We start from the raw sequence: 26,190 nt of genomic DNA on the forward strand, positions 1-26,190 counted from the left end.
ACTGATTTAGCAAATCATTTAAACACTCTGGATCTCACCACATGCTTGCAAACATCTCCAGCTCCTCCCTACATTGGGGCACCACGTCCTCCAACTCAAGGCCCTTCCCTGATTTCCCTGGGAAGGACTCAGGGCAGGGATTTTTTCTCCATTTCCTCAAGGAAGGAACAGTTTGGACCATGTGCTACAGGAGCTTCTCTTTGGGGTGAGGACCTTCCCTGCAAACGTTGGGGCCCTCTGTAAACCATCCATAACCCTTCACCCAATGCTTTTCCTCCAACAGTAACCCCAGAAGAATTGTACTCTGTAGAGAACTCTGAGGGGAGGAGGGAGCACAGCTAGGGGGCACCATAGTGTCTAAAGCATCAAGTCTAAAGTCGGGAAAGACTTACTACGTTCCTGAGTTCAAATCCAACCTCAGATACTTTCTGGCTGTGTGATGCTGGCCCAGTTACTTCCCCCGTTTGCCTCAGTTTTCTCATCTGTAAAATGAGTTGAAGAAGGAAGTGGTAAACCACTCCACTATTTCTGCTAAGAAAACCCCAAATGGGGTCACAGAATCAGATGTGACTAAAATGACTGAACGAGACTCCAATAAGTATTTGTTGACTGACTTCCAGCTCTAAATCTTGAGACTTATTGGCTATGGGACCATAGACAAATCATTTCCTAAATGGCAGGTTTGACCGTATTATCCTCCTACTCAGTACACTTCAGGGGCTCCCTAATACCTTCAGGAGCATTTATAAAACCCTGTTTTACATTCACAGCCTTTCATAACCTCCCCTCCTGCTCATCTTTTCAGTCTTCTTACAGCTCGTGGCTGCCTTCAGTCTCCAAGCCTGTGACACCAGCCTCCCGCCTACTTCCCAGACAAGACCCTCCATCCCTGGCTGCCTCCTATGCCTGGAATGCTCTCGCTCCTTCTCATCTCTGCCTCTCAGCTTCCCTGGTCTCCAAGTCTCAGTTAAAACCCCCCTCCCAGAGCAAGCATCCCCCAATCCCTCCTAAGTCCAGCCTTCTTCCTGTTGTTTCTTTCCTTCTTGTAGTCCATTTATACGTAACTGTTCGCACGCTCCCCCTTTAGGTTGTGAGCTCCTTGGGAGCAGAGAACATCTTTTATTTTTGTTTCTGCAGCTCTTAGCACAGTTCCTGATCTATAGGAGCATTTACTAAATGTTTATTGACTGAGCAATGACTACTCAATAACCCCAGTGACTCCTCACAGTCTCCAGGATCAAATCTAAGCTGCTGTTTAGCTTTTAAAGACCTCTGTACGTCCCTAGCCTGCCTTTTCGTGTCGATTATACAGGGTTTTAACTGTTAAGGACTAAAACTATATTAAGATGTTGGGGATACCCTGAACATTACTCTTCTGCCTCCACCTGCTAAAATAGTCTAATTATTATTATATAATATCACATATTATTATTCCTCATATATAATCCTTAACTTTGCATCCCAAGGTTTTCAGCAGGTTAGGACCTTCTCTTCTAACCTCTGTCTCTTAAGAACTTTACTCAGATGGTCCCTTCTATGTGAAGCTATTCTTAGAGTCCTCCCTTCTCCCTGAATCTACGCTGTATTTATTTTGAATCTAACCTGTTGGTGTACATGAAGTCTCTCCCAATAGAATAAAAGCACCCCTGGCATACAAAAGGCATTTAATAAATGCTTATTCTGAATTTTTTTGGGGGGGAGGCAATGAGAGTTAAATGGCATGCCCAAGCTCACACAGCTTATGAGTGTCTGAGGCCAGACTTGAACTTGTCCTCCTGCATGCCTCCAAGATGCCCCTAATGTTTACTGATTGCGATTGATTGATTTAACCTTATTGTCACTGCCCCTGCAGTTTCCTCATCCTTAAAAAAGGAATAATAAGGGGCAACTAGGTTTGCAGTGGATGGAGCACCAGCCCTGAAGTCAGGAAGACCTGAGTTCAAATCTGGCCTCAGACACTTAACACTTTCTAGTTGTATGACACTGGGCAAGTCACTTAATCCCAATTGCCTCAGGAAAAAAAAAGGAATAATACTACTTGTTCCATCCTCCTCATGGGTTTGTTGTGAAGAGCTTTAGAAATGATTCTGGACTTATTTCTTCGAACACAATCATTTACTGTTCTTTATCATTTTAGCTGCTAAGCAAAAAATAGTGAAGTAGGAAGTTACATTATCTTCCTTCCTTCTTTCTCTATGTGAGTTCCTCCTTAACCACAAATTCAAATCCCCACCTTTCCACGGCCACCAGGGTCTGTTTTACGCCAGAGGCAGCTAACATGACTAATGTGAAAATTTGTTATAATGGACTATATATGTTTGGAATGGAGAAAAAAGCAGTTTTATTTTTATTTTCAGGTCTATGTTCTCTCTCTTTCAGCTCTCCTCTACCCGCTGAACAAGCAAGGGGGGAAAAAACCTGACATTACAAACATATCTAAGCAAAAACGAATTCCCCCATTGATCATGTCCAAAAATTACATACATGATGAATCTGCATTCTGGATCCTTTACCTCTCTAAAGGTGAGCAAAATGTTTTATGACGTTCAATTGTTGTTCAGTTTTTCAGTTGTGTCTGTCTCTTCATGACCCCATTTGGGGTTTTCCTGACAAAGAAACTGGAGCGATGTCATTTCCTTCTCTAGCTCATTTTACAGATGAGGAAACTGAGGTAAATAGGGTGAAGTGACTTGCCCAGGATCACACAGCGAGTGTCTGGGGCCAAATTTGAACCCATGAAGATGAGCCTTCCTGACCCCCATCTCTATGCATTATGGAGCCACGTGCTGTACTGTTTTTTATAGGTCTTTTGGAATTGTAATTGCCCATTGTGTGGATTAGAGTTCCTAAATCTTTCAAAGTTGTTTATTTTCAAAATTTTATTTCTTTTTCATAAGTTGTTCTTATTCTGCTCGTTTGAATTTGTATCAGTTCACACAAGTTTTCCCTGAAACCACACCCTTTATTACTTCATACAGCACAAAAGTATTCCATCACATTCATGTCTTAACTTTTAAACCCATTATTCAACAAGCTATCCTCCAGCAATTTCCAATTCATTGCCACCATGAAAACAGATGTTATAAATATCTTTGTATACATGTGTCATTTCCCTCTTTCTTTGACGTCTTGGGGATGTAGCGGTATCACCAAGTCAGAAGATAAGTGGTTTAGTTGTTTTGGAGGTTTAATTCCAAATTGCTTCTCAGAATGGTTAGGCCAGTTCATAACTCCACCAACAATGTATTAATCACGGCTTTCCCCACAGCTTTTCCAGCATTTGTTATTGATCAAAAAAGGTCAACTTTGTCAATCTGATGGGTAAGTGGTGGTGCCTTAGAATTGTTTGAATTTGCATTTCTCTAATTATTAATGACTTAGAGCATTTAAAAACATGGCTTTTGGTCATTTGGATTTCTTTTTCTGAAAACTGCCAATTCATAATTTTTGATAAAAAAAAAAAGTCTACCCATGCTATTTCAAGAAACGTTACAAGAAAACTACCTAGATTTCTTAAAAACCAGAGGGCTCTGGAAATAGAATCCTCTTGTCTCCTCTTGAAATAACCCCCAAAGTGAAAACTCCTAGGAATATCATAGTCAAGTTTCTGGGTCAAAGAAAAAATATAGAAAGAAAGAATCCAAAGTTAGGCTCTCACATGATTTATCTCACTCTCCATTCTTAAGATCATCAAGAACATCCCAGGCCTTGCCTAATTAGGCTCTCTCTCTAATCCCTAATGATTATAGGTAGAATAGGGGATACAGCTCTCATCTTCCTATATTTGAATATGTCATTTGTTCCTGTTTAGTCCCCAATGATTGGATAGTCACCTTTATCTTATGTTTCTCTTAACTCCCATGTTTAAATTTTAAAGTTTCTATTAAGTGTTAGTCTTTTCATCAGGAATGCTTGGAAGTCTATTTCATTAAAGATCCACAATCCCTGCTGGATTATACTGTTTTGTTGGGTAAGTTATTCTTGGCCATAAGCCTAGATCCCTTGCTTTCTAGAATTCTGTATTTCCGGCTCTCTGCTTTTTCATACTAATAATATTTTAAGATTTGAAAAATATCTTATATGTCTTCTCTTATCTGACCCTCCCAACAATCTTAGTAAGTAAGTATGTGCTATTATTATCCCCATTTTACAACTGAAAAAACTGAGGGGAGAGAGAGGTTAAATGACTTGTGCAAAATCACACAACTGATGTTTGTGGCAGGATTCAAATACAAGACTTCCTGACTTCAAATCCAATACTCTTTATTAATTATGCTTTCCTTTTCTCTTCCCCTTTCACCCAGTGGAGATGGGGAGGTGAGAGGGAGGAAGAATAAATACTTGTCAAGTGAAAAATAATTTTTTTAAAGTACCGCCATAGAGCCCCAGCTACTTTACATACCACGCTCAAGCTCAATTCTAAAAGCAGCATTGGGTATAGAGAATTCATAATCTAATGACTGGTATAAAGAATCCAAACTTTAATGATGCTGGGAGAGGGACCTGGCTGGGGCATCACTGGAGGAAGTGTCAGAGGGAGAGTCTCTCATCTCAGAAATAAGTTTATTAGAAAGCGTACAGACAGATGAACCCTGAGTAACCGGCCAAGGAACAAATTATAAAAACAGACAAAAACAAATCCCAAGCTCTCTTTCCTTCCGTCAGTCCAACATATTTTCATAATTTTGGCTCTAGGGAATTTTGTCCAGTGGTGAATCTCAAGTCATTCAAAAAGTGCTTTCATGACCCTGGCACCCCCCGGTCTGGCAGGTGGTGGGGCGGGGTGGGGGGAGGGCTTAAGCCTGCATTTTAATTGTTCAGCTGGGATAAAGCCAGCCTTAAGCAGGGCCGCTCCTGGCTCCCCTGGCCAAGGAAAGCAGCTCAGTAACCTTTTTTGGAGCTAGGCCCAAGAGGATCCTGGGGGAAGAATCCCTTTATTGCAAGGCCAAGGGCACCGAAGTGAAGACAGGCTGGAATGGGTGTCCGGGCAGCAGGGACCCTCCAATCTCAGAAGCACCAAAGACAGACATCCATGCCCCGATCTGCTCTTACAAGTCCACGGCTCAGGAACAGAGGCTGAGCCCTTCCTCAGAGAGGGAGGGAATCTTCATCCTGTTTTGTGGCCCTCCTTCTGTCTGGAGTTAACAGCTCTCCTTCTGAAAACAGATCCTGGAAAAAAGAATTGATCACCACCCCCCTTTTTTCTTTAAAAAAAAAAAAAGAAGAAGAAGAAGAAGAAGAGTTTGTACAGTGATTGTTTCTAGTCAGGAAAGTCCCTGCCAAGAATGGTCCGTGCTTGGGAGCAGAAAGGCACTTTGCGATCTTCCCTCCCCCATGCTCCAGGGGAGCCCATCCAAGCTGGCGGCTTGCCGGGAGCTCCCACCTGGCGGGTTCCCAGTTCCCTGCCCAGGCAGATTAAATGCAGATTTCCTCAGGGAAACGCGCAGTCTGTGGTGACGGTCCAGCCCCTCGGCCTGCGACATGCCCCCAGATCTCTCACAGTGTGGTGGAAGGCAGCTTCTTCACCCGTCGCTGGGCCAGGATGGACGTCTCGATGGGCTTGAGCTGTGGGGTGGGCTTGGAACTGCTCAGTGCAGAGTAGGTGGCAGCCATGGCACCCTGAGAGAGTGGGGAAGAACAAGGTGGATCCCTCAATCCACAAATAAGCAACTATCAACACCTATTACGTGCCAGGTCCGGGGATATAGTGCCTGCCCCCGAGGGCATCCTTCTCCCATCGCCTGGGCCCATGGCCTGCGCTCCATGCAGTCTGGGAGCATGGGAAGGAGCCCCCAATGGCCCCCTCTTCTCCTGCCTGCTAGTGAGAGGCCCTAATCACTGCTGCCTTCTTGTGCATGGGCTGCAGAGTTCTACTTGGGGCTACACCTGGGCCCCGGAACACCTTGGCTGGCAGGAGTACATGCCCACATCCACAGAGGTAGGAGAGGGAGCGCAGCACTTGGAGTCACCAAAGGCCTGCGTTCAAATGCTGGCTCGGCCTCTTACAGTGATCTCTCTCTTCCTCACTTAAAAAAGGAACTGGACCAGGCAAGACTAGGGTCCATCACTCTCACAGTGTAGGAGAAAAGAATCAGCCTCAATGTCAGGGAAGCCTAGCATCAGGTCCTGCCTCTGCCTCAGGCTGCCTGTGAGAACTTGGAAAAGTCACTTACACTCTCTGTAACCTAGGCACTTCTTTCAGATGAAGCTGAGAGTGATTTCACTGGGGGGAGGGAGGAAGAGATGGGAGAAAGAATCTGGAGCTCAAGATTTAAAAAAATGAATATTTAGAATCTGTATAATTAGGAAATAGTTAACAAAGTAAATACAAATATATTTTTAAAATATGAATTTTATATTAATTTATATTAAAATATGCAAGTTTTTTAAAAGACTTAAATTGGACAGTAAAAGCCAAACTGTATTGCCTGAGAGATTTTCCCTGGAAGGCCAGGGCTGGTTGGTAGAAGGCATTCCCACTCTGAGAGTTCCCCACATGGACAATTCTGTGTGAGAACACAGCATTATTTTCTGCCATACAGGCAGGGGAAGTGGGATTAAATGGAAAAATGGGCAGTATCAGAAGCTAATTTCTCTGCATCAGTGAAATCACAGATCCAGTATCAGTGTTTGCCACAAGGCCCGGGGCTTGTGGGTTTGGCCCCTGCGCCTCAGGTTCTCTGAGATCCAAGGTCAGCAGAGGAGGAGGGGTAATCTCACCTTCACTAGCTGCACGTCCTGATGGGACAGCTGGCTCTGGGGGAGCTTGTCCTTCTGCGTGACCCACGGGTGCTGGAGAACCTGCTTGGCAGTCAGGCGTCGGTGGGGGTCCACATGGAGCATCTTGGACACTAGATCCTGGCGGGGGGGAGGCAGGAGAAAGAACAGGTATGAGAAGGGAAAGCCCAGTGCTCACCTCCAGAGACCACCCCCGGGACCGGCTCTCCCAAGGGAATTGGGGTCAGGGACCTTGTGCTGGGGTGGGAAGAAGTGGGAAACTCCCTCCTTCTATGGGGCAACTGCTGCTGTACAGCCACACAGTTACAACAGGAAGGAAGGGGGAGACAGAGATGGAATGCCTGGTTTGTCACTGTGGTGGGAGAAATAAGGCAGGGAGGCTGGTTTTCTCTTTCTGAAAAGACCCTGCTGCTAGACCAAATGCTTGGAATATATTTTATAGGAACCTAATGATTTACATGTTGTTTCAGCTGTTAGAAAGGGGGCTCTTTGAGTGAAGGGACCTGTTTGCTTTTCTTTTATCAAGAGGGCTTGGCACTGTGCCTGGCACCTAGGAGAGCTTACTGCGTGGCTGACTGACCGGCTCCGTCCTCCCGAGACCATATTGAATGCCCTTCGGCCCATAGCCTTACCTTGGCCGTTTCTGAAATCGTGTCCCAGTTTCCGCCACTGAGAGTGAATTTTCCTCCCCCGATCCGGGTCAGGATCTCCTCTGGGGTATCACTGGGCCCATTTGCAAAGGGAGTGTATCTGGAGGGGACGGGAGACAGTCAGTGCAAGTCTCACTCTGTCTTGTTTTTATCTAAGATAGAAGGTCCCGAGATCCTTGGGGTCCCAGTAGGGTCCCTCGTCCACCAAAGGTCTGATGGCCTTGGTTCCAAGAGGCTTAGACAGACCCGAGGGATGGTCCAAGGGGAGAAGGGAAAAGGGAGGAGCAGAGCACAAGGATTCCTGGAGAAGGGGGAGGGAAGAGCCAAGGCCTGAAGTCCCAGAGACAAGAACTTTGGGTACCAGCGAGGGACTGGTGTAGGGAGGGAAACGGGGCAACAGATACATTTTCTTAGGAAGGCAGGTTACAAGATATTGATTATACACATGAAGTCAGCTGTAGCTTAGTTTGAAAGAGCTGTCTATAAGTGACCTCCCTTCCAGCTACTCCTTAATTATTTTGTATATTGTATCCTAACATACACACACTCTGTCCTCAAAGTCTTAGTTCAATTTTAAGCATCTAAAAACTTAAATATTAATCTTTAATAGCTCAGACCATATATTAATATTATATGTACACATTAAGCTGTAATATCTTAAAACTATACTAAGGCTTTTGGGGCAGTGTGTGTATATGTATGCATATTTGTGTGATGTTATATACACATAGATAAACATAAACATGTGTCATGTTAGAAATGGAAGCTTCTTGGGGGGCAGATTTTGTTTCAACTTTGCCTTTGTATCTCCCTGTTCTTGAACAGGGAGGAACTGGGCAGGAGCTTCATTAACGATTGGTCACTTATGACTTGGGCGCCCAAAGAATATGTATACATAGATTTTTCTTTAAATTGATAAGAAACATTTACCTAAAACCATCGGCAAGCATTATTTGTAATGGGAATAAGCTAGAAACCTTCCCAGTAAGATCAGATATGAGACAAGAATGCTCACTGTCACCAATATTATTCAATATTGTATTGGAAATTCTAGCAAATAGCAATAAAAGAAGAAAAAGAAACAGAAGGAATCAGAATGGGCAACGAAGTAGTAAAGCTGTCTCTTTTTTGCAGACAATATGATGATATACTTGGAAAATCCTAAAGACTCAACTGAAAAATTAGTTGAAACAATAATTTTAAGCAAAGTAGCAATATAAAAAATAAACTCATGTAAATCATCAGCATTCCTATATTTCACCTGCAAAACCCTAAAAGAAAATAACTCTAGCCAGTATAAAATGCCTGGGAGGACACCTGCCAAAAACTACATGAATAAAAGCATAAATACCTTTTACAGAAATGAAATCAGATCTAAATAATTGGAGAAATATTGTTCATGGGTAAGCAGGCCAATATAATAAAAATTATAATCTTATCCAAATTAAATGTATTTAATTACCGATCTAAATTACCAAAGAATTATTTTACTGAGTTATAAAAAATAGCAAAATTCATCTGGAAGAACAAAAGGTCAAAAATATCAAAAGAATGAGTGGGGAAAAGAAGCAAAAGAGGCTTAGCAGTATCAGACCTTAAACTATATTATAAGAGAGTAATTTATTAAAACTGAGACTAGTTAAGAAATAAAAAGTAGATTCAGTGGAACAGAGTAGACATACAATATATAACAGGAAATGACTACTAACAACCTTTTGTTTGATTTAAGTTTGGGGATAAAGAATTTATTTCTTAGTAAAAATTGTTGGGAAAGCAGAGAAGCATCCTGGCAGAAAGTGGATATAGACCAATATTTTACACCATTTATCAATATAAGGTCAGAATGGATAAATGACCTAGATATAAAAAGATCTATTCCAAGACAATTAGAAGAACATGGAACATATTATCTACCAGACTTATGGATAGATAAACAATTTATGAACAAGAGATACAGAATATTATGGGGACTACAATGGATAATTCTGATTACATTAAGTGAAAAAACTTGTACAAATAACACCAATGTAGCTAAGATCAAAAGGAGAGCAGAAGTAATGAACTGAACCAGCTATACTCAGCGAAAGAACTCTGGGAGATAACTGAGAACCACTACATTGAATTCCCAATCCCTATATTTTTGCTTGCCTGCAGGCTAATTGTACAATATTTCGGAGTCCATTTCTTTTTGTACAGCAAAATAATGTTTTGGTTATGTATACTTATTGTGTATCTAATTTATACTTTAATATATTTAACATGTATTGGTCATCCTGCCATCCAGGGGAGGGGGTGGGGGGAAGGAGGGGAAAAATTGGAACAAAAGGTTTGGCAATTGTCAATGCTGTAAAATTACCCATGCACATAACTTGTAAATAAAAAGCTATTAAAATTTTTTTAAAAAGGAAAGCAGAAAATTGGAGAAAAAAATTTTATAGAAATTTTCTCAGATAAAAGTCTCCTATCTCAAATAGATAAAAAAACTTTGTCAAGCCCATAAGAATACAAGTCATTGCCCAATTGATAAATGATCAAAAGATATGAACAGACAGTTTTCCAATGAAGAAATCAAAACAATTTATAGTCATATGAAAAAATGCTCTAAATCATTATTGATTAGAGAAATGGAAATTAAAACAACTTTGAGATATCACTTAATACCTATTAGATTGCCTAAAATGATAGCAGGGGAAAATGACAAATGTTAGAAGGGATGTGGAAAAATCAGGACACTAATTCACCATCGGTGGAACTATGAACTAATCTGACCATTTTGGAGAGCTATCTGGATTTATGCCCAGAAAGTTATTAAGCTGTCTATACCCATTGACCCGGCAATACCATTATTAGATCTGTTTCCCAAGATGATAAAGATGAAATATTTATAGCAGTTCTCTTTGTGGGGGTAAAGAACTAGAAAGGGAGGGGATGCCCATCAATTGGGGAACGGCTAAGCAAGTTGTAGTGTGATTCCGATGAATCTGTGCTATAAGAAATGGTGAACAAGTTGATTTTAGAAAAACATGGAAAGACTTGCATGAAATAATGAAGAATGAAATGAGCAGAAACAAGGGAATGCTGTAAATAGTGATAGCAATACTGTTTTAAGAACAACTCTAAGTCATTTTCGGTGTCATCCTCTCTCCATTATCTCCAATCCATCCTATGTACTGCTGCTCACTTGAGTTTTATTATTCTCACCATTTTTGAAAGGATAACATCAACAGTGACAGTTAACATTATTTCTGTGTGTTTGTATGTCGGTTGGCTAGATGGCTCAGTGGGCTCAGTGGATGGAGCACTGAGCCGGGAGTCAGGAAGCCCTCAGTTCCAATCTGGCCCCAGACACTTACTAGTCACTCAATCCTGTTTGTTTAATTCACAGGAGAAGGAAAACCAAACTCATTCCAATATCTTTGCTGAGAAAAACCCATTCCAATGTGGTCCAACATTTCTCTAGCAGGATCACAAAAGTCAGATATGACTGACTATACAGAAGCGCGCGCGCACACACACACACACACACACACACACACACAAACAAACACATACACAATATACAAAATAAAAGACCCGGTCTTTTGCTGGAGTTTATTCACCCCATCATATATACACACTATACAAAAATTCATACACATATGTATACATGTGTATGTACACACGTACATGTGTATAAACACACATACATCCTGAGGTCCAACAAGTCATGATGAGGTACAACAAATCACAAAGGGAAGACATCTGGAATGGATTCACAAACAATTTTCAAGTCAAGGGGCATAACTTTATGGTGCTTAGCCAAGGGGCAAAGTTCCTAATGAACTCATAATTTTACAGGGGGAGAGCAGGACCTTTTATGGGAAAGGGCCCTGAGCAAGCTGTGCTAACCACCCTAAATGTTCCCATCAGTAAATCAGTGGTGGTCACGGCATCCCGCTATACAAGACAGCCATGGGAGTTAATATCCAGACTGTATAAGGTAACTAGGGAACAGATGGCTCCGTGTGTACAAGATAAGTCAGCCTGCTCCTCACTGGGGCCCTCTCGGATACAGGGCTGCTCCAGGGACACGGTCTTTTGCTAGAGTCTATTCACCCCATCATATATACACATAATATATACACATATACAAATACACACACTATATATATATATAATACATGTCTATGTACAATATATATAATGCTCTAAGGTTTCTAAAGTGTGTTAAATTTACTATCTCTTTTGGAAACTTGTGTGGGGCTTTTGAGTTCACAAAGAGCTTTTGTTTCTATCAAACTCACTGGGCAAGGAATTTTATCCCCATTTTACAGATGGGGAAACTGAGGCTCAGAGAGATGAAGTGATTTGCCCCAAGATCCCATAAGTTCTAACTGATGTAGAGAGAACTTAAACCTCAGCTGCCTGGCTCCTGATCCTGGGCACTGTCCGCTCCACCACCTCTCCAGAGATAAATAATCTGCCTCTTTCCATTATCTACATTTTTATCTACGTAATAATTGTCTACAGCATTCTCTACATTTCTCTAGCAGTAAGGAAATACTTAAAAAGTCCCTGCCCCATTTGGGGGAGGGGGAGGGGAGGAAATGCTAGAACCTCGGCCCCTTGGGGGTCCTGAAAGAGCTCCCATCCTCTGTGGGTGGGAGCCCCACTTACCCAGCCAGCATGGTATAGAGAAGGATGCCCAGACTCCAGATGTCACAGCCTTCGTCATAACCCTGGCGCCTCAGAACCTGGGGGAGAAGAGCAACATTCACAAATGATTACCAGCGTCTAGTCTACATAGCATTGCGAGGTGTGGGAGCAGTTTATAGGTAGTATTTCATCTGCTGCTTACTACAACCCCCTGAGGCAGCAAAAGGAGGCCTCCCTGAGCCTGGGACTGGGGAGAAGACTGTCCTGAGCTCAGTGCCCTGCTTGTCTCCGGCCTACCAGGGGCCAGGGCAGGTGGGGGAAGGATTCCCTCTGTGGGGTGCCAGGCACAAGCAGGTGCACCAGCCCGCCTTTTCCTGCATTCAGTTTACAGAATCATGGATTCACAGCCAGAAAGGGCCTTCGTAGCCCTGGAGCCCAAGGCCCTCATTCTGCAGATGGGAAATCCAGGCTAAGAGGCCAAAGGGCTTGCCCAAAGCCAGGCAACTAATTGGTGTTTGGGATGTAACTTGAACTCTGATCATGGGATCAGACTTAGAGCTGGAAGGAGCTTATTTCCTTTCTTTTAGAGCGGGAGAAATTGAAGCTTAGTGGAGAAAAGGGTCTTGTCCAAAGTCACAGGATTCCAGATTCAGAGCCTCAGAGGCCCTCCGGTCTAACGCCCTCATTTTACAGAGGGGGAAACGGAGTTCGATTCCATTCAGTTTGACAAGCATTTATTAAATGCTGGGCTAGGTTTAGTGATGCAGACAGTTAACCAACCCCTCTGTTTAAGAAGCTTTCGTTCTATCCGGGCAAACAATGATAAAGACAACCAAGTTGAGGGGACTCACCAGGTTACCTGACCCTGCTTAATAAAATTATCCATTTGAAAGAAGGAATGAATGCAAAATCTATATAACCATTTGTTAACCACAGAAGATGATACATGGAAGGGACAGAAATGACAGGATAGGGACGGACACCGGAGGGATGGGACTGCCCAGGGAGGGCCATCATCAAGGACCTGCAATGGAAGGTCTTTGTCCCTTTAAGTCACACAGATGCTGCTGCTTCTCCCCACTACCCACCCAGGAGCAGCCCCCAGACTGCGCCTCAATCCCAGGGCCAGACCCTCCTTCACTGGAGGTAACCCCAAGGCAGAAGGGGCAGGGTTCTTTGCTCACCTCTGGGGCCACAAAGTTGGCAGTATAGCAGGGAGTCATGAGGAGCCCGTTCTCTGCTCGAAGCTGCTTAGCAAAGCCAAAGTCACAAATGCGGATGCTCTCGGGGTTCCCGGACTCATCCACGTAAAGGATGTTGCTGGGTTTCAGGTCCCTGTGGACTACCTGGGGGACAAACAAGGACCCCGAGGTCAGTTCTTGGGTAGGTGCGATGGGGTAGAGGGACAAAGTACCCCAGGACTAGCCAGAACCACCCAGGGATCTGAGAATGGGAAAGTCCAGATGTTGGGAGGGCAGGCGATCAAGCAAGCAATAAGCATTTATTAAGCACCTACTGTGTGCCAGGTAGGGAGAATACAACGTAGGTGAGCTAATGAAAAGATACAGGGAAATCCACCCTGGGTTCAGGAGTAGAGTGAGAATGGAGAAGAAAATGCATCTTAGGCTTTGGGAGGTAAAAAGGGGAGGAAGAAAACCTCAAGGTTACTGAACTACATGGCAGAAGGAAAAGAGTCCCTGACAGTTAGAGGTAGAGGATAGAATCAGTGTTCAGGGTCAGCTGAAGGGGGTGGAAGGCAGGGAAGTTGAAAGATGACCCTGCTGGGGTCAGCCACTGGAGGGCAGGTCAAGGGGCAGGGGCAGAGAGGCAGTCACTAGTAAAGGGAGAAGAACAAAGACTCCTCAGTTTTTTAACTAGGTAGAATGTAATTTCCTAGATGGATGGGAACGTTTCCATCTTTCTTTTAGGAGGCAGCTAGATGGCACAGTGGATACAGTGCAGGACCTGGAGTTCAAATGCAGCTGCAGAGACTTACTAAATAAGTGATTTCATTTCTGTCTGCTTTGGTTTCTCCAACCTTAAAATGGGGATAATAACAGAACCTACGTCCCAGTATAAAATGATGCCATATTTGTAAAGCACTTCAAAAACCCTAAAGCACTCTATAAATGCTAGTTGTTGGTGTATTATCCCCTAGTCACTGTCAGAATATCTGGCATACAAGAGGTGTTTAATAAATGTGGTTCATCAATAAACATATATTAAGGGCCTTCTAGGTGCTCAGGCCTGGCCATACTTCTGCTACTTTATAGATTGCAGCTTATACAGAGGGAAGGGAAGTTTTCCTTAAAGGGAGCCATGAAAATGAATACAACATTAAAAAGAGAATTTAAAGCTAGATCACGGCTCAATAACCCCTTCGGTCTGGAGGGCCCCATGGGGACAAGGGCAGGGCTGGGGAGAAGGGGAAAAGTAAGGGTGTGGCAGAGGCTTCCAGTCCCACACACTTTCCCGCTCACACAATTTAACAATTCATTGGCCTCTGTTTCATGCTCCTGACTTCCTGGAGAACAAGGACCGTGTGTTATACCTATGTCTCCTCTTTCTGGACCCGAGCACCCCATCTAGGCGCCAAATAAATATTTGTTAAGTAACAGAGATGAAGAAGCCGCCAAAGGGCACAGAGAGAGAAGCAGGGGGATGGGCTCTGAAAGCTATTAAACTGGGTGGGTATATACACACCTTCTGACCCAGGCTCTCGGGTCTATCCCCCAACAAGATCAAAGAAAGAGGAAAAGACCCATAGGGACAAAAATACTCACTGCAGCTCTTTTTGTGGTAGCAAAGAATTGGAAACTGAGGAAACGCCCATCTACTGGGAAGTAGCTGAACAAGCTACTTGGAATACTATTGTGAAGGGGATAGTTTCAGAAAAACCTGGAAAGGCTTATATGAACTGATACAAAGTATAGGGAGCAGAACCAGGAGAACAATTTATCCAGAAACAGTAACATTGCAACTGTGAAAGACTTAGTAACTCTGCTCAACATAGTGACCAGCCACAAAGCAAAGAATTCAAGATGAAACAGAGAGGATAGCCTCAGAGTATAGACTGAAGCATATTTTTCCTATTTTCTTCTTTTTTAGAGGGGTAGGGAGGATATGACTAATGCAGAAATTTATTTTACATGTCTATACATATGTCCAGGAAGGGTGGAGAAAGAGAATTTGGAATAAAAATACAATAGATTTTTTCCCCCAGAGTAATCACAGGAGATCTTTTCCCCTAGGCTTCTTAAACTGTGGCTTGAGATCCCATTTGGGGTCTGGTAACTGCAAAAAATTTGGCAACAGTAAAAAGGTTTCTGAATGCTCTATGGCCTGCAGTATTAAATATTCCATCAGGATTTAACTTTTAGGGGCTGCAAGGTGGTACAGTAGATAGAGCACCAGCCCTGAAGTCAGTAGGACCTGAATTCAAATCTGACCTCAGCCACTTAACATTTCCTAGCTATGTGACCCTGGCCAAGTCACTTAACCCCAATTGCCTCAGCAAAAAAAAAAAAAAAGAAAAAAGAAAAAAGATTTAACTATGTAAAAATAAACAAGCACATCCATCTCATTAATGTGCAAATTTGCTTTCATGTTTAATAAATAATAAAATTATATGTAAACCAAAGAATTGTTTTAAAATAAATTTCTTTAGGATTTATTATCAACAAGTATTTGATTTTTATTTTATATACCTACATACCTGGAATTATATAAAAACTTCTCAGGAGAAAAGAGACTGAGAGTAGAAAAAGTTTAAGAAGCCCTGCTCCAAGATAAAACAGAATTCTCAGCCTGGCATTTAAAGTCCTTCACAATCCAGATCCCACCTATCTTTTCCATCTTGGTTTCTGCTACACAATAACTGCCTGACTTTGGCCAGACTCTGCGTCACAGTATCTATTTTTAGGATAGGTCTCTAAGGCCTAAATTCCCACTTCTAAATTCTCTGACATATAAATCATACTTGTCTACCGCCTGGATCAAAGGAAGCCACCATCAGAATTCTTTAGTAGCACAGACCTGAAGAACTAGGAGGGCCTTCCAAGGGACCACCCTTTCACCTCTCAGGAAAGAAAGATGAAATAATAGATGAGGAAGGGAAAGAGAGGCTCATTTTGAGAAGTGTCTACTCTAAGATGAACAGAGATTTGTCAGATCTCACCACTTAGCAATAGGAGGCACCTCAGAAGTCATTTAGCCTAACCACTTCTTAATACAGGAACTTTCATATCCACAACATCCCCAATAAGTACTTATTTAGTCTCTGTTTATAGAGGAAGGAAGAAAAGGAAGGAATGGAAAGGAAGGAAAGAAAGGAAGAAGGGAAGGAAGGAAAGATAAAAGGAAGAAAGGACAGAAGGAGGGGAGGGAAGGAAGGGAATAGAGAAGGAAGTCTAAAGCAATCCCAATAGATTTTGGACAGAAAATGTTATCTGCATCCAGAAAAAAAAACTAAGGAGATTGAATGTAAATCAGCACATGCTAAGTTTACTTCTTTTTTCTGTTGTTATTTTTTTAAAATCTTTCCCATGGTTTTTCCCTTTTGCTCTGATTTTTCTCTCTCAACATGATTTATAAGGCCAAAAAAAAAAAGGAAGTAGGGAAGGAAAGGAAGAAGGAAGAAGAAGGGAAAGAAGGAAGGGAAGGAAAAAAGGAGGGAAAGAGAAAGGGCAAAAAGGAGGGAAGAAGGAAGGAGGAAAGGGAAGGAAGGGAGAGAAGGAAGAAGGGAGGAAGTAAGAAGGAAGGAAGAGAAGAAAAGAAGGAAGGAGGGAGGGAAAAAAGGAGGGAAGAAGAAAGGAAGGAAGGAGGAGGGGAAGGAAGAAAAGGGTGGAAAGGAAAAAAGGAAGGGTGACTATTCTGTGTCAGACATTCCACAAAGCACATTATAAAAATTGTCTCATTTGATCCTCACACAACCCTGGGAAGTAGGTGCCATTTTTATCCCCATTTCAGTTAAGGAAAATGGGGCAGACAGAGGTTAAGTGGAGATTCAGTTCTCCCAGCTTGTGTCTCTGAAGCTAGATCCAGGCTCTATCACTGAGCACCTGGCTGCCTCTAGAGACAGAGAAATGGCCACATCCTGAGGCAGCCCATGCTACTTTAGGAGAGCCACAGATGTGACATAACATGTCCCCTACAAGCCCCAAATCTGCCTCTTTCTTCAAGTTTTACCCCCTGGGATGAAGGGAAAGAAGTCCTCCACCAGGAAACTAAGGCCTTGGAAACATTGGAGGGATGATGGAGTAAGAAAAAATGAATAAGGAACTTTGGAGCAAAGAGGAATAAACGTGGGGCTGGTGTATCGAGGCCTCTGAAGGCTGACAGCTTGAGGGGGAGAGAATGATGTACACAGTAGGTTCGCAAGAGGCCAGAGAGATTAAGTGCCACAGGTGGGAGCTGAGCTCAGCCCCAAGCTCCGGCTACCACGCCCAACCCCTCACCGGCCCCTGGGGCTGACTCACCCCCTGGGAGTGCAGGTACTCCATGGTCCGGCAGAGCGTGTGCAGGACAGAGCTCGCCTCGCGTTCCGAGAAGAACTTCTGCCGGAGGATCTTGTCCAGGAGCTCCCCGCCTCGCATCAGCTCCGTCACCAGGTACACGTGTTTGCCGTCGTCATACACCTGAGGTGGCAGAGAGAGATCCAGGTTTTAGAAAAAGCCAAAGAGGGGGAGATCTTCTGTGAGAGGTCAGAGGAGAGGTCGGGGGGAGCTTCATGGATTGGAAGCCACCCAATGGAGGCTTGAAGAGAAGCAGGACTTCAGCGGCAACAGGTGAGAAAGGAACGAGCTCCTGGCACACAGCAAAACAAAGGAAGCGTTGGGAAAGGGGCAGGACAAGATCGGGAAACCAAGAAGGAGCCAGGTGGGCCGGGTGACACCGCAAGGGTAGGGAAGGCTTGGGAGATCCGGCTGGAAAAGGCAGAAGGGCCTTAAAGGTCAAACTTAAATTTCTTGGATAAGAAATCGGAAACAATGGAGCTATGATGGAGTATATGTGCTGTAAGAAATGAATGAGGAACTCTGGACGGCCTGGAAAGAGTTCCGCAAGTGAGGCAGAATGAGGTAGATGGAACCAAGAAAACAATATATACAATGACTACGACAATGCAAAAAGAGAGAAGAGAAAACCCCAGACTGAACTCTGCATAATTATGGCAATCACATCCAGCTCCCAGGAAGAATTGCGCCTCCTTCCCTCTGCTGAGCAATGGGGAGGACTATGCTTGTTTAGCATCAGGCCCCATCAGTAATGGATTGGTTTTGCCAAATTGTTTTTCTTTTATAATCTTGGTTGTGTGGGATGTCCTCATAGGTGGGTGATACAGGGATAGATTTGGAAAAAAATTAATATAAAAGCATTTTTTTGTTTTTTGTTTCCTTTTGAGAGAGAGTGTGACATAACGGATAGTGAGCTGGCCACAAGACCAGGTAAATCTAGGTTCATGCTGTCTCTTTGAATGTTCTAGGCCACTCTCTAAGATTCCAAGTTAGAGAGGTGTTGAGTAGCATTGGAAAAGGCAGGTTGGAAATTCCCTTTACCCATAAAGTAACAGTCCAACCCCTATCTCTATCCTATCAATAAAAATCAGGTTATAGCCCATAGAGCCTAAATGGCAGAAATAGTAATTCCCTACACAAACTTGAATAGGGACTAAAGTTAACATCATAGGTATGCATTTTTTGGTATTGTTTAGTTAGAATTCTGTATAAATAAACAAATAAATAAAGGATTAAGTTTTTTTATATGTCAAACTTTTGTCTTAGATGCAATGAGAACGTAAACTCATCTGAAAAAGAGGGAATTTTTTTTTTTGTCTTTTTATCTCTAGCCCCTCCGGCCCATTAAACATAATCAAGTTAATCAAACAGAAAATCCTTTCAAGATGTTCCTTACAAACATGAGACTCCACTATATACAGTCACATTCTAGACCTTGCAGATCTCGAGCTTGCACATGGCATAGGAGAGGGCTCAACAGCCTCCATTTTGCCAGGGCTCTCTTATTAATGGGCACTTGACAAAGCTTTCTCTAAATACTGAACCTCTATATCAGGAGGGTTGTTCTGGCATCTGGGTGGTAGAGACAGGGAGCAGGGAAGCCACATAGGAGATGATTTTAATAATCCGGGCAGGAGATGTTGAGGGCCTGAACAAAGATTGTGATGATAGTGTGAGGGCGGGAAGGGACCAATTCAGTCAACAATTATTGATAAACATTTATTAAGTGCCTGCTTTGTGCCAGACACAGTAAGTGCTAAGGGTACAAAAAGAGGCAAGACAGGAGCTCATGATTTAACTGGGGGAGACAACAGGCAAACAAATATGTACAAAGCAGCTGTCTGGGTACTGAGAGCTGGGTCAGGAAGGTAAAGGAAAGAGGGGAGTCAATGTTGATTGAGGTGTTGTGGGGGCCAGGAAGGGGATTAACAAATGGATGTTGGGCGTAAGTAAGGAACCACTCTGATCTGCCCGTTACAGGGCAGGCTGTATGACCCTAGGGACAAAGGGCTCTAGGCTGGTAGCTCCACCATTCATATTGTGACTGTAGCCTTGGATATGTCCCAGCCTCTTACAACCTCAATTTCCTCATCTGTAAAATGGGGGCCATGCTTAACAAGCTGGTGTGGGAAGCCATCAGATCCCCTTCTCCTTGACTCTCCCTGCTTCCTCCCCACCCCACTCACATCTTTCAGGGTGATGATATTGGGATGTTGCCCATAGCGCAGAAGGATCTCAATCTCCTCTGAGGGGTCCCTCTTGCTCTTGTCGATGACCTGAGGGAAGAAAGAGGGGAGATTGGGAGGCCTTCAGGACAGGGGTAATGGGAACACCAAAGGTACAAGGCCCACAGATCCCCAGGCTTTTAAAGGGAGAGTGACCCCCAAACTAACTCCCAGCTTCAGGCACATCCGGCAGTCTGGTAGCCCCGGGACATGGGGACTGGGGGCAGGGAGGCAATCCCTACCTTGACCGCATATTCCATGTTGGTGGCCTTGTGGATACAGCGCTTGCACACGGAGTAAGAGCCAACCCCGATGGTCTCCTTCACAACGTAGCCATCACTGAACACCAAGCTCTTCCCATGAAGTTGCTGGGGGGCGGGCAGGGAAACGTTAGAGAGGGGTCCTTCCAGGGGTTCTCCCCTAGCCTTGGCAGGGTGCCCTTTCCCCCTCCCCTTCAGGATTCACATTCAAGAACATGGGACCATCCCCAGAGGAGAAAGGCCTAGGCCTGGTGTGGGGTGGGAGCTCCAGGTGTTCAGGCCCAGGGCCAGTGCGGCCGTCAGCCTCAGGGCAGTGCCTTCTCTAGGAGAGAGACTGACATCCAAGGGGAGATGGAGCAGAAAGAACCAGGGGTCCCCAGAGCTGGATTCCAGGCCTGCTTCTGACACTATCCCAGCCCCTGATCTGGCAAATGGGACAATGATGGGGCCCCATCTCCCTCGGAGGAAGGCCTCTGGCTGCCAGACAAATATGAATATAAATACAAAGTCCCGAACAGACAGAATTACAAGGATTGTCGCTACACAGATTCTCCTCAGCCCTAACACTTAGGGTGGTTTAAAAGGGGCTGCCTCCAAGAGGGAGTGAATTCTCCACCAGTAGAAGTACTTAAGCAAAGACCAGGGAGTCTCCTGATCAGAGTTCACTGTGATGTTGTTAGTAAGGGGAACCCAGCCCTGCATCTCTGAGAGATCAAACTGCCCCTGAGCCCACAGCCAGTAGAGGTCAGAGGTCACACTGCCTCCAAGGCCGGCCCTCCGGCCCCTATGCTTGCCGGTTCCCCTAAGCCGTGCCCTTGGGTCTCCTCGAGTTCTGAGACTGTAACTGGGCCCACCGTTCACAACATCACCCTGAAAGGGCCCGGTGTCACTTATGTTCTAGGTATGGCCCCTGCAAGGAGTCTGGCCTGGTTCTGGCCCAACTATACCAGGACCCCATTCTGATCCAGCCCGGAGCCTCTGGCCACCTACCTGGACCACCGAGTGCAGTGGGGCCTGGGGGGCTCGGACCTTGCCATCATCTTCCATCAAGCCTGTAGCCACGAAGCTGAAGCCTCGGAAGAGCTGGTGAGCCCCGGCGCTGGGGGGGATGCCCGGGGAGTCTGGGAGGGAGAAACCATCCAGTCATAGATTACATAGGCCCAGCTCGGGATAGCCCTTGGGGCCCATTGAGTAACAGTGGAATAACCAAAGAGCCAGCTTCGTCATTTATAAGCTGTGTGACCTTAGCCCATTACTCAAGGTCTCTGAGCCCGATTCCTTAACTAGAAAAGGGAGATCGTTTTTATCACAAGAAGATAGTGAGGTTTAAACAAGAGGACACGGGGAAATGCTTTAGACCTGCAAAGCCTCAAGGAGTATGAGTTATGGGGTTCTGTCCTTCCAGATAGCAAGCAACAAGCCCAAGGAATCGGTCACAGTGTGGAAACGAGGCTGGGAATTATCTCATGGAAAGGTGGTGGGATACAGGTGTGCAATGAGACATACATAATCTGACCTGGATTAAGTGTTGGTTTACTCTGCTTAATTGATATTTTGTTCCTAGGGAGGGCTCTACGTGGGGGGAAAGAAATCAGTGGGAAAGTTCCTTGGTGGGTGTTTTTTTTAAATAGAGAACAAAACATTTTAAAAACATAAAGTAAAATATTTATGTTTTTAAAAATGTTTTCAAATTTTGAAAAAGAAATGAGATGACTAATATGGAAATATGTTTTACATGATTATACATATATAATAACCTATATCAAATTGCTTTATTGTCTTAGGGAGGAGGAAGGGAAAAATTTGGAATTCAAAATTTTATTTAAAAAGAATGTTTAAATTTTTCTTTGCATGTAATTGGATACTAAAATATTTTCATTTAAAAAAAAAGAAATGAAAACATTAACAAAACATTTTTTAAAAGCACAAATGAAGTCCAGAAGGAGCCACAAATGAAACAATGTCTTTTCTTTCTCTCTTCCATCCTTTCTTTTCTTCCTCTTTTCTTTCTTTCTCCTTTCCTTTCTTTTTTCTTTCTCTCCTTCCTTTTCTCTTCTTTCTTTTCTTCCTTCTGTCCTTTAAGAATGTACTATTTCTTTACCAAAAAACTATAAGTTTGTGATTTCTCATCCATCCTCTTCTTTTTTAAAAAAAAGTGAAATTTTTGTCTCTCTTAATGGTTAAGTTCATAAAAAGGAGAAATTTTAATAGTTTAAAATTTTTTAAAGAATATTTTATTTTTCCAAATACATGCAAAGATAGCTTTCTACATTCACCTTTGAGAGGGATGAGCATTGTGTGAACCTTAGTCTCATCGGATTTGGCTCAAAGAGAAAATATCAGACATACTTAGTTTGATATAAAAACTTGTCTTACTCTGCAGGTGAGTAGGAGAGAAAAGGGGAAAGAAAAAGGAGAGGCTAACAGGAGAGAGAACAGAAGTAAATGGAGAAAGGGATGAGAAAGCGGGGAGGGAATGTAACAGGGGAAGCAGATTGAGGCAGGTAATAATCAGAAGCAAAGCACTGGTGAGGAGGTAAAGGGGGAAAGGAAAAAGAAAAGTAGAATTTTGGGAAAATAAGATAGTAGGAAATACAGAGTTAGTAATTTTAACTCGGAAAGTGAATGGGATGAACTTTCCCATAAAATCGAAGTGGAGAGCAGATTGGATTAAAAGCCAGAATTTTACAATATGTTATTTACCAGAAACACATTTAAAATAGAATGATACATACAGAGTAAAATAAAAGGCTGGAGCAGAATCTATTATGCATCAGTAAAAAAAAAAAAAAAAAGGCAGGGGTAACATTAACCTTTGCAAAATCTTGTGTTTCAAATTTTTCTCCCTTTCCTCCTTCCTCCTCCCCCCCACCAACAGCAAGCAATCTGATATAAGTTAAATATGTGTAGTTCTTCTAAATATAGGGATATTTTATTTTAAAAGAGAATGAATCTGGACTTAGGAGAAAGCGGGACATGGGCTCCTCAACAGGGAAAGAAAGCTACATTCCCATCACCAGACCAATGCCCCGCTGTCACCTGGAAGCTGGGATGGGTAGACACTCCCACACCTATTTATGTCTCATTTCCTCCAAAATACACCAGGCCCTGACTAGCCCCTCCCTACAGTGACCCCTTCTTCCCCAGGCTGCTCCATTCAGCAGGTAAGTCACCGGACTGCCCGATGCTGGTTCAGATTCACAGAACTGGGATGGGGGTTAGGTGGTTTGGAGGGATTTTAGATAGCACAATGGGAGACGAACGAAGTATGGAATGCAGGAGAGAGGAAGGAAAAAAGCTGAACTTTGACTCTTAGCTGAGTGATTCTGGGCAAGTCAGTTTTCCTTGGGCCTCAGTTTCCTCATATATAAAATAGGAGGAGAGTGGGCCTACATCAGGAATTCTTTACCTGAGGCCCACAAAATTGTTATTAAAAAAAAAAAAAACAACCTGATAATTATTTCAACTAATTTTTTTGGGGTAAATCTATGTATTTCTTTTATGCGTTTTGAAACATGGATCTGAGAAGGGGCGTTTTCAGATGGCCAAAGGGATGCAGTACATACAAAAAAGTTAAAAATTCCTGATCTATATGACCTTGAAAGCCTCTTCCAGATCTACATCTATGATCCCATGACCTTAGAATCTAGATTATTAAAGTGAGGAGGGATCCCAGCCCCTTCATTTTAAGATGAGGAAACTGAGGCCCAAAGAGAGATATTAAATGACATCCAAGATCCAAAGCTGATAAGTGTCAGGATGATAGATTCAGAACGAAGAGGAATCTGTGTCACATCTTCATTTTACAAAACCAGAAACTGAGACCACCAGTGACTTGACTAAGGTCACACAGTATTACATGGCAGACATGGATCAGAACCCCGGCCCAGCAGGGCTAGTGCCCTCTGCCCTCTCCAGGTCTCCTGTTCTTCACAGTAACATAATCTATGTGGCTTCCTCAGGGGTCCCTCTTCCCCTTCCCTCTCCCTCCCAGTCCTGGGGTCCGGGCCTCTGGGGGAGAAGGGACTCGGTCCAAAGGCTCCCTTCTACACGAGGCCTTTGTTGCCAGCTCCACTCACACCACTTTGGTGTCTCTCTAATGTACAGTAGATGGGATTTTTTTTTTTGAGGCAATCGGGGTTAAGTGACTTGCCCAGAGTCACACAGCTGGGAAGTGCTAAGAGTCTGAGGCCGGATTTGAACTCAGCTCCTCCTGACTCCAGGGCCAGTGCTCTGCCCACCGCACCACCCAGCTGCTTCTCTCCTCGTATATACTGCGTACAGCTACTCCTCACCCAACAGCCTCCCCGAGGGCGGGACTGTCCAGGTCACCAAGTGCCAGGCGCCTAGTAGGCACCCACAAACTGTGTCCCCACTGACCGATGCTGTGATCATTCACCTACCCCTGGGTGTCCGGGAAGTGAACTCCGTGTCAAAGTAGAAGGTGTCATCGGGCTGGGCCACGGCAGGCTTGAAGGGAGGTTTGATCTCGCGACGAAACAGTTTCTGGAAACACAGTCCCAGCCTCGCAGGTGGCCTCGGACCCCCCCCCCCAAGCACAGGGAGGACGGCGTCCCCTCCCCCAAGGCCCAGTCCCTTCTGCCTCAATTTCCTCCTCTGGAAATGACCAGCGGCCTCTCAAGCCCCTGCGGTCACAGGTGTTCCTAGGCCTGCGACTCAGAGGCTGAGGGAGATGGCCTGGAGCCAGCCTCCAGGAGCACCTTGTTCTGCCGGGTGGGCACCAAGAGCCAGGGGCTCCAGGGCCATCTTCCGGCCCAGGGCCGGGCAGGGTCCCAGGGGCCATAGAGACCAGCTCTTCCCCGAGCTCCAGGGCCCCTGTCGTGAGAGAGAGGAAGCCCCAGGCTGGGCTGGGGGTGCTGGTTGGGATGATCTTCCCAGAGCCCCCACCAACGGCCCCAGGAAGCAATGAAGAGGAAAGGGCTTTAAATCTGTGGCCTGTGGGAGGGTGAGCAGTGGGGGAGGCACCAGGAGCCTCCGGGGACTTGACTGGGTGGAAATCTTTTTTCTCTCCTGCCTACTTCCCACCCCCAACTTTCCTGGGGCAGTACAGGGAAGACAGTCAGGGCCAGGGAGTGCACCATGGAGGAGGGGGGGAAGTCCGGGTGAGACAGTGAGGGGCAACTCACGTTCCAGTCTATGGTGGAGTAGAAGATATGCCTCTTGATCTCTTCAGCCCCATCAGTGCCAGAGCCTGAAATAAGACCCTCGTTAGCCCTTGAAGGGCATCTCCTCCATCTGGGGCCAATGCATGGCCAGCCCCCCGAAGGCTACATCACTTCTGCTGAGTCCCAGGGGCCGTGAGAGCTTCAAGCACATGACGGGCCAGTGATGGGCCCTGGTCTCTCTGAGGACCAGCCGCCGAGTGCGGATCAGGGCCGGAGGGGGCATTCAAGGCCCTTTCCAGTCTGGCGTGGCTCTTCTTCTAAGGTGGCTTCACATTGCCCAAGCTCTTTACTTTGGTCAAACCAGCCTTCCCAGGGTTCTTGGAACTCTGTCCTTGATCTCCTGCCCCCGCGCCTTTAACTGGCAGCCCCCGGGCCTGGAAGCCCACCTTCCTCCCCACTCTCTCTCAACACCTTACTGGGCTCAGCCCACAGGCCACCCTGTTAGAACTCATCATTGGATTTTTTAAAACGGGGAAACTGAAGACCGGACAGGTGAAGCGACTGCTCCCAGTGCACAGCGGAGGTGAGTGGCTGAGCCAGCCTCCCGGCCTCGAGACTTCCTGAGCTCACTGCCCAGAGGTCCCTCCCCCCCTCTCCCCGGCTGCCTTTCTCCAGCCTGGGCAAGATCCCTCTCGCCCTAGATAAGAGCCAAATCTGGAGGGTAGCAAAGCCCCGGGACTTGGCAGTCAGAAGCCTTGGGTTCCAGTCCCATCCTAACAGGGTGGTCTCGAGCATCTTTACTGTGGCCTCTACTGACTCAGCCGGCAAATGAGGGGGCCGGACCAGGGAGCTGGACCTTAGGGTCAGAGTGATGGACTTGGAATCCTGAGTTCAGTGAGACAGTGGCTAGTTAGTCGTGTGACCCTGTGCAGGTCAGTTAACATATCTGAGCCTCAGTTTCCCTATCTATAAAAGGGGTGCAATGATAGCACCACCTTTCCCCTCCTGGGGCTGGGAATGCAAAGTGCTCTGCCAAGTCTAAA

At 44.8% G+C, this 26,190-nt stretch overlaps 1 protein-coding gene across 1 annotated transcript in view; it reads right to left on the minus strand.

Moving 5' to 3' along the window:
• Positions 1-4,461: 4,461 nt before the first annotated feature.
• Positions 4,462-26,190, minus strand: part of RPS6KA1 (ribosomal protein S6 kinase A1) — a 31,699-nt gene continuing 9,970 nt past the window's right edge. The window contains 11 exon segments of the mRNA XM_031962517.1: positions 4,462-5,619; positions 6,721-6,858; positions 7,371-7,488; positions 12,045-12,121; positions 13,208-13,369; positions 17,501-17,659; positions 19,723-19,812; positions 20,004-20,129; positions 21,012-21,142; positions 24,425-24,527; positions 25,169-25,233. Of these exon segments, the coding sequence (XP_031818377.1) occupies positions 5,497-5,619; positions 6,721-6,858; positions 7,371-7,488; positions 12,045-12,121; positions 13,208-13,369; positions 17,501-17,659; positions 19,723-19,812; positions 20,004-20,129; positions 21,012-21,142; positions 24,425-24,527; positions 25,169-25,233 (1,292 nt within the window). The 3' untranslated portion in view covers positions 4,462-5,496.

Source organism: Sarcophilus harrisii, chromosome 3 (genome assembly GCF_902635505.1).
Source record: "Sarcophilus harrisii chromosome 3, mSarHar1.11, whole genome shotgun sequence".
Taxonomy (NCBI): Eukaryota; Metazoa; Chordata; class Mammalia; order Dasyuromorphia; family Dasyuridae; genus Sarcophilus; species Sarcophilus harrisii.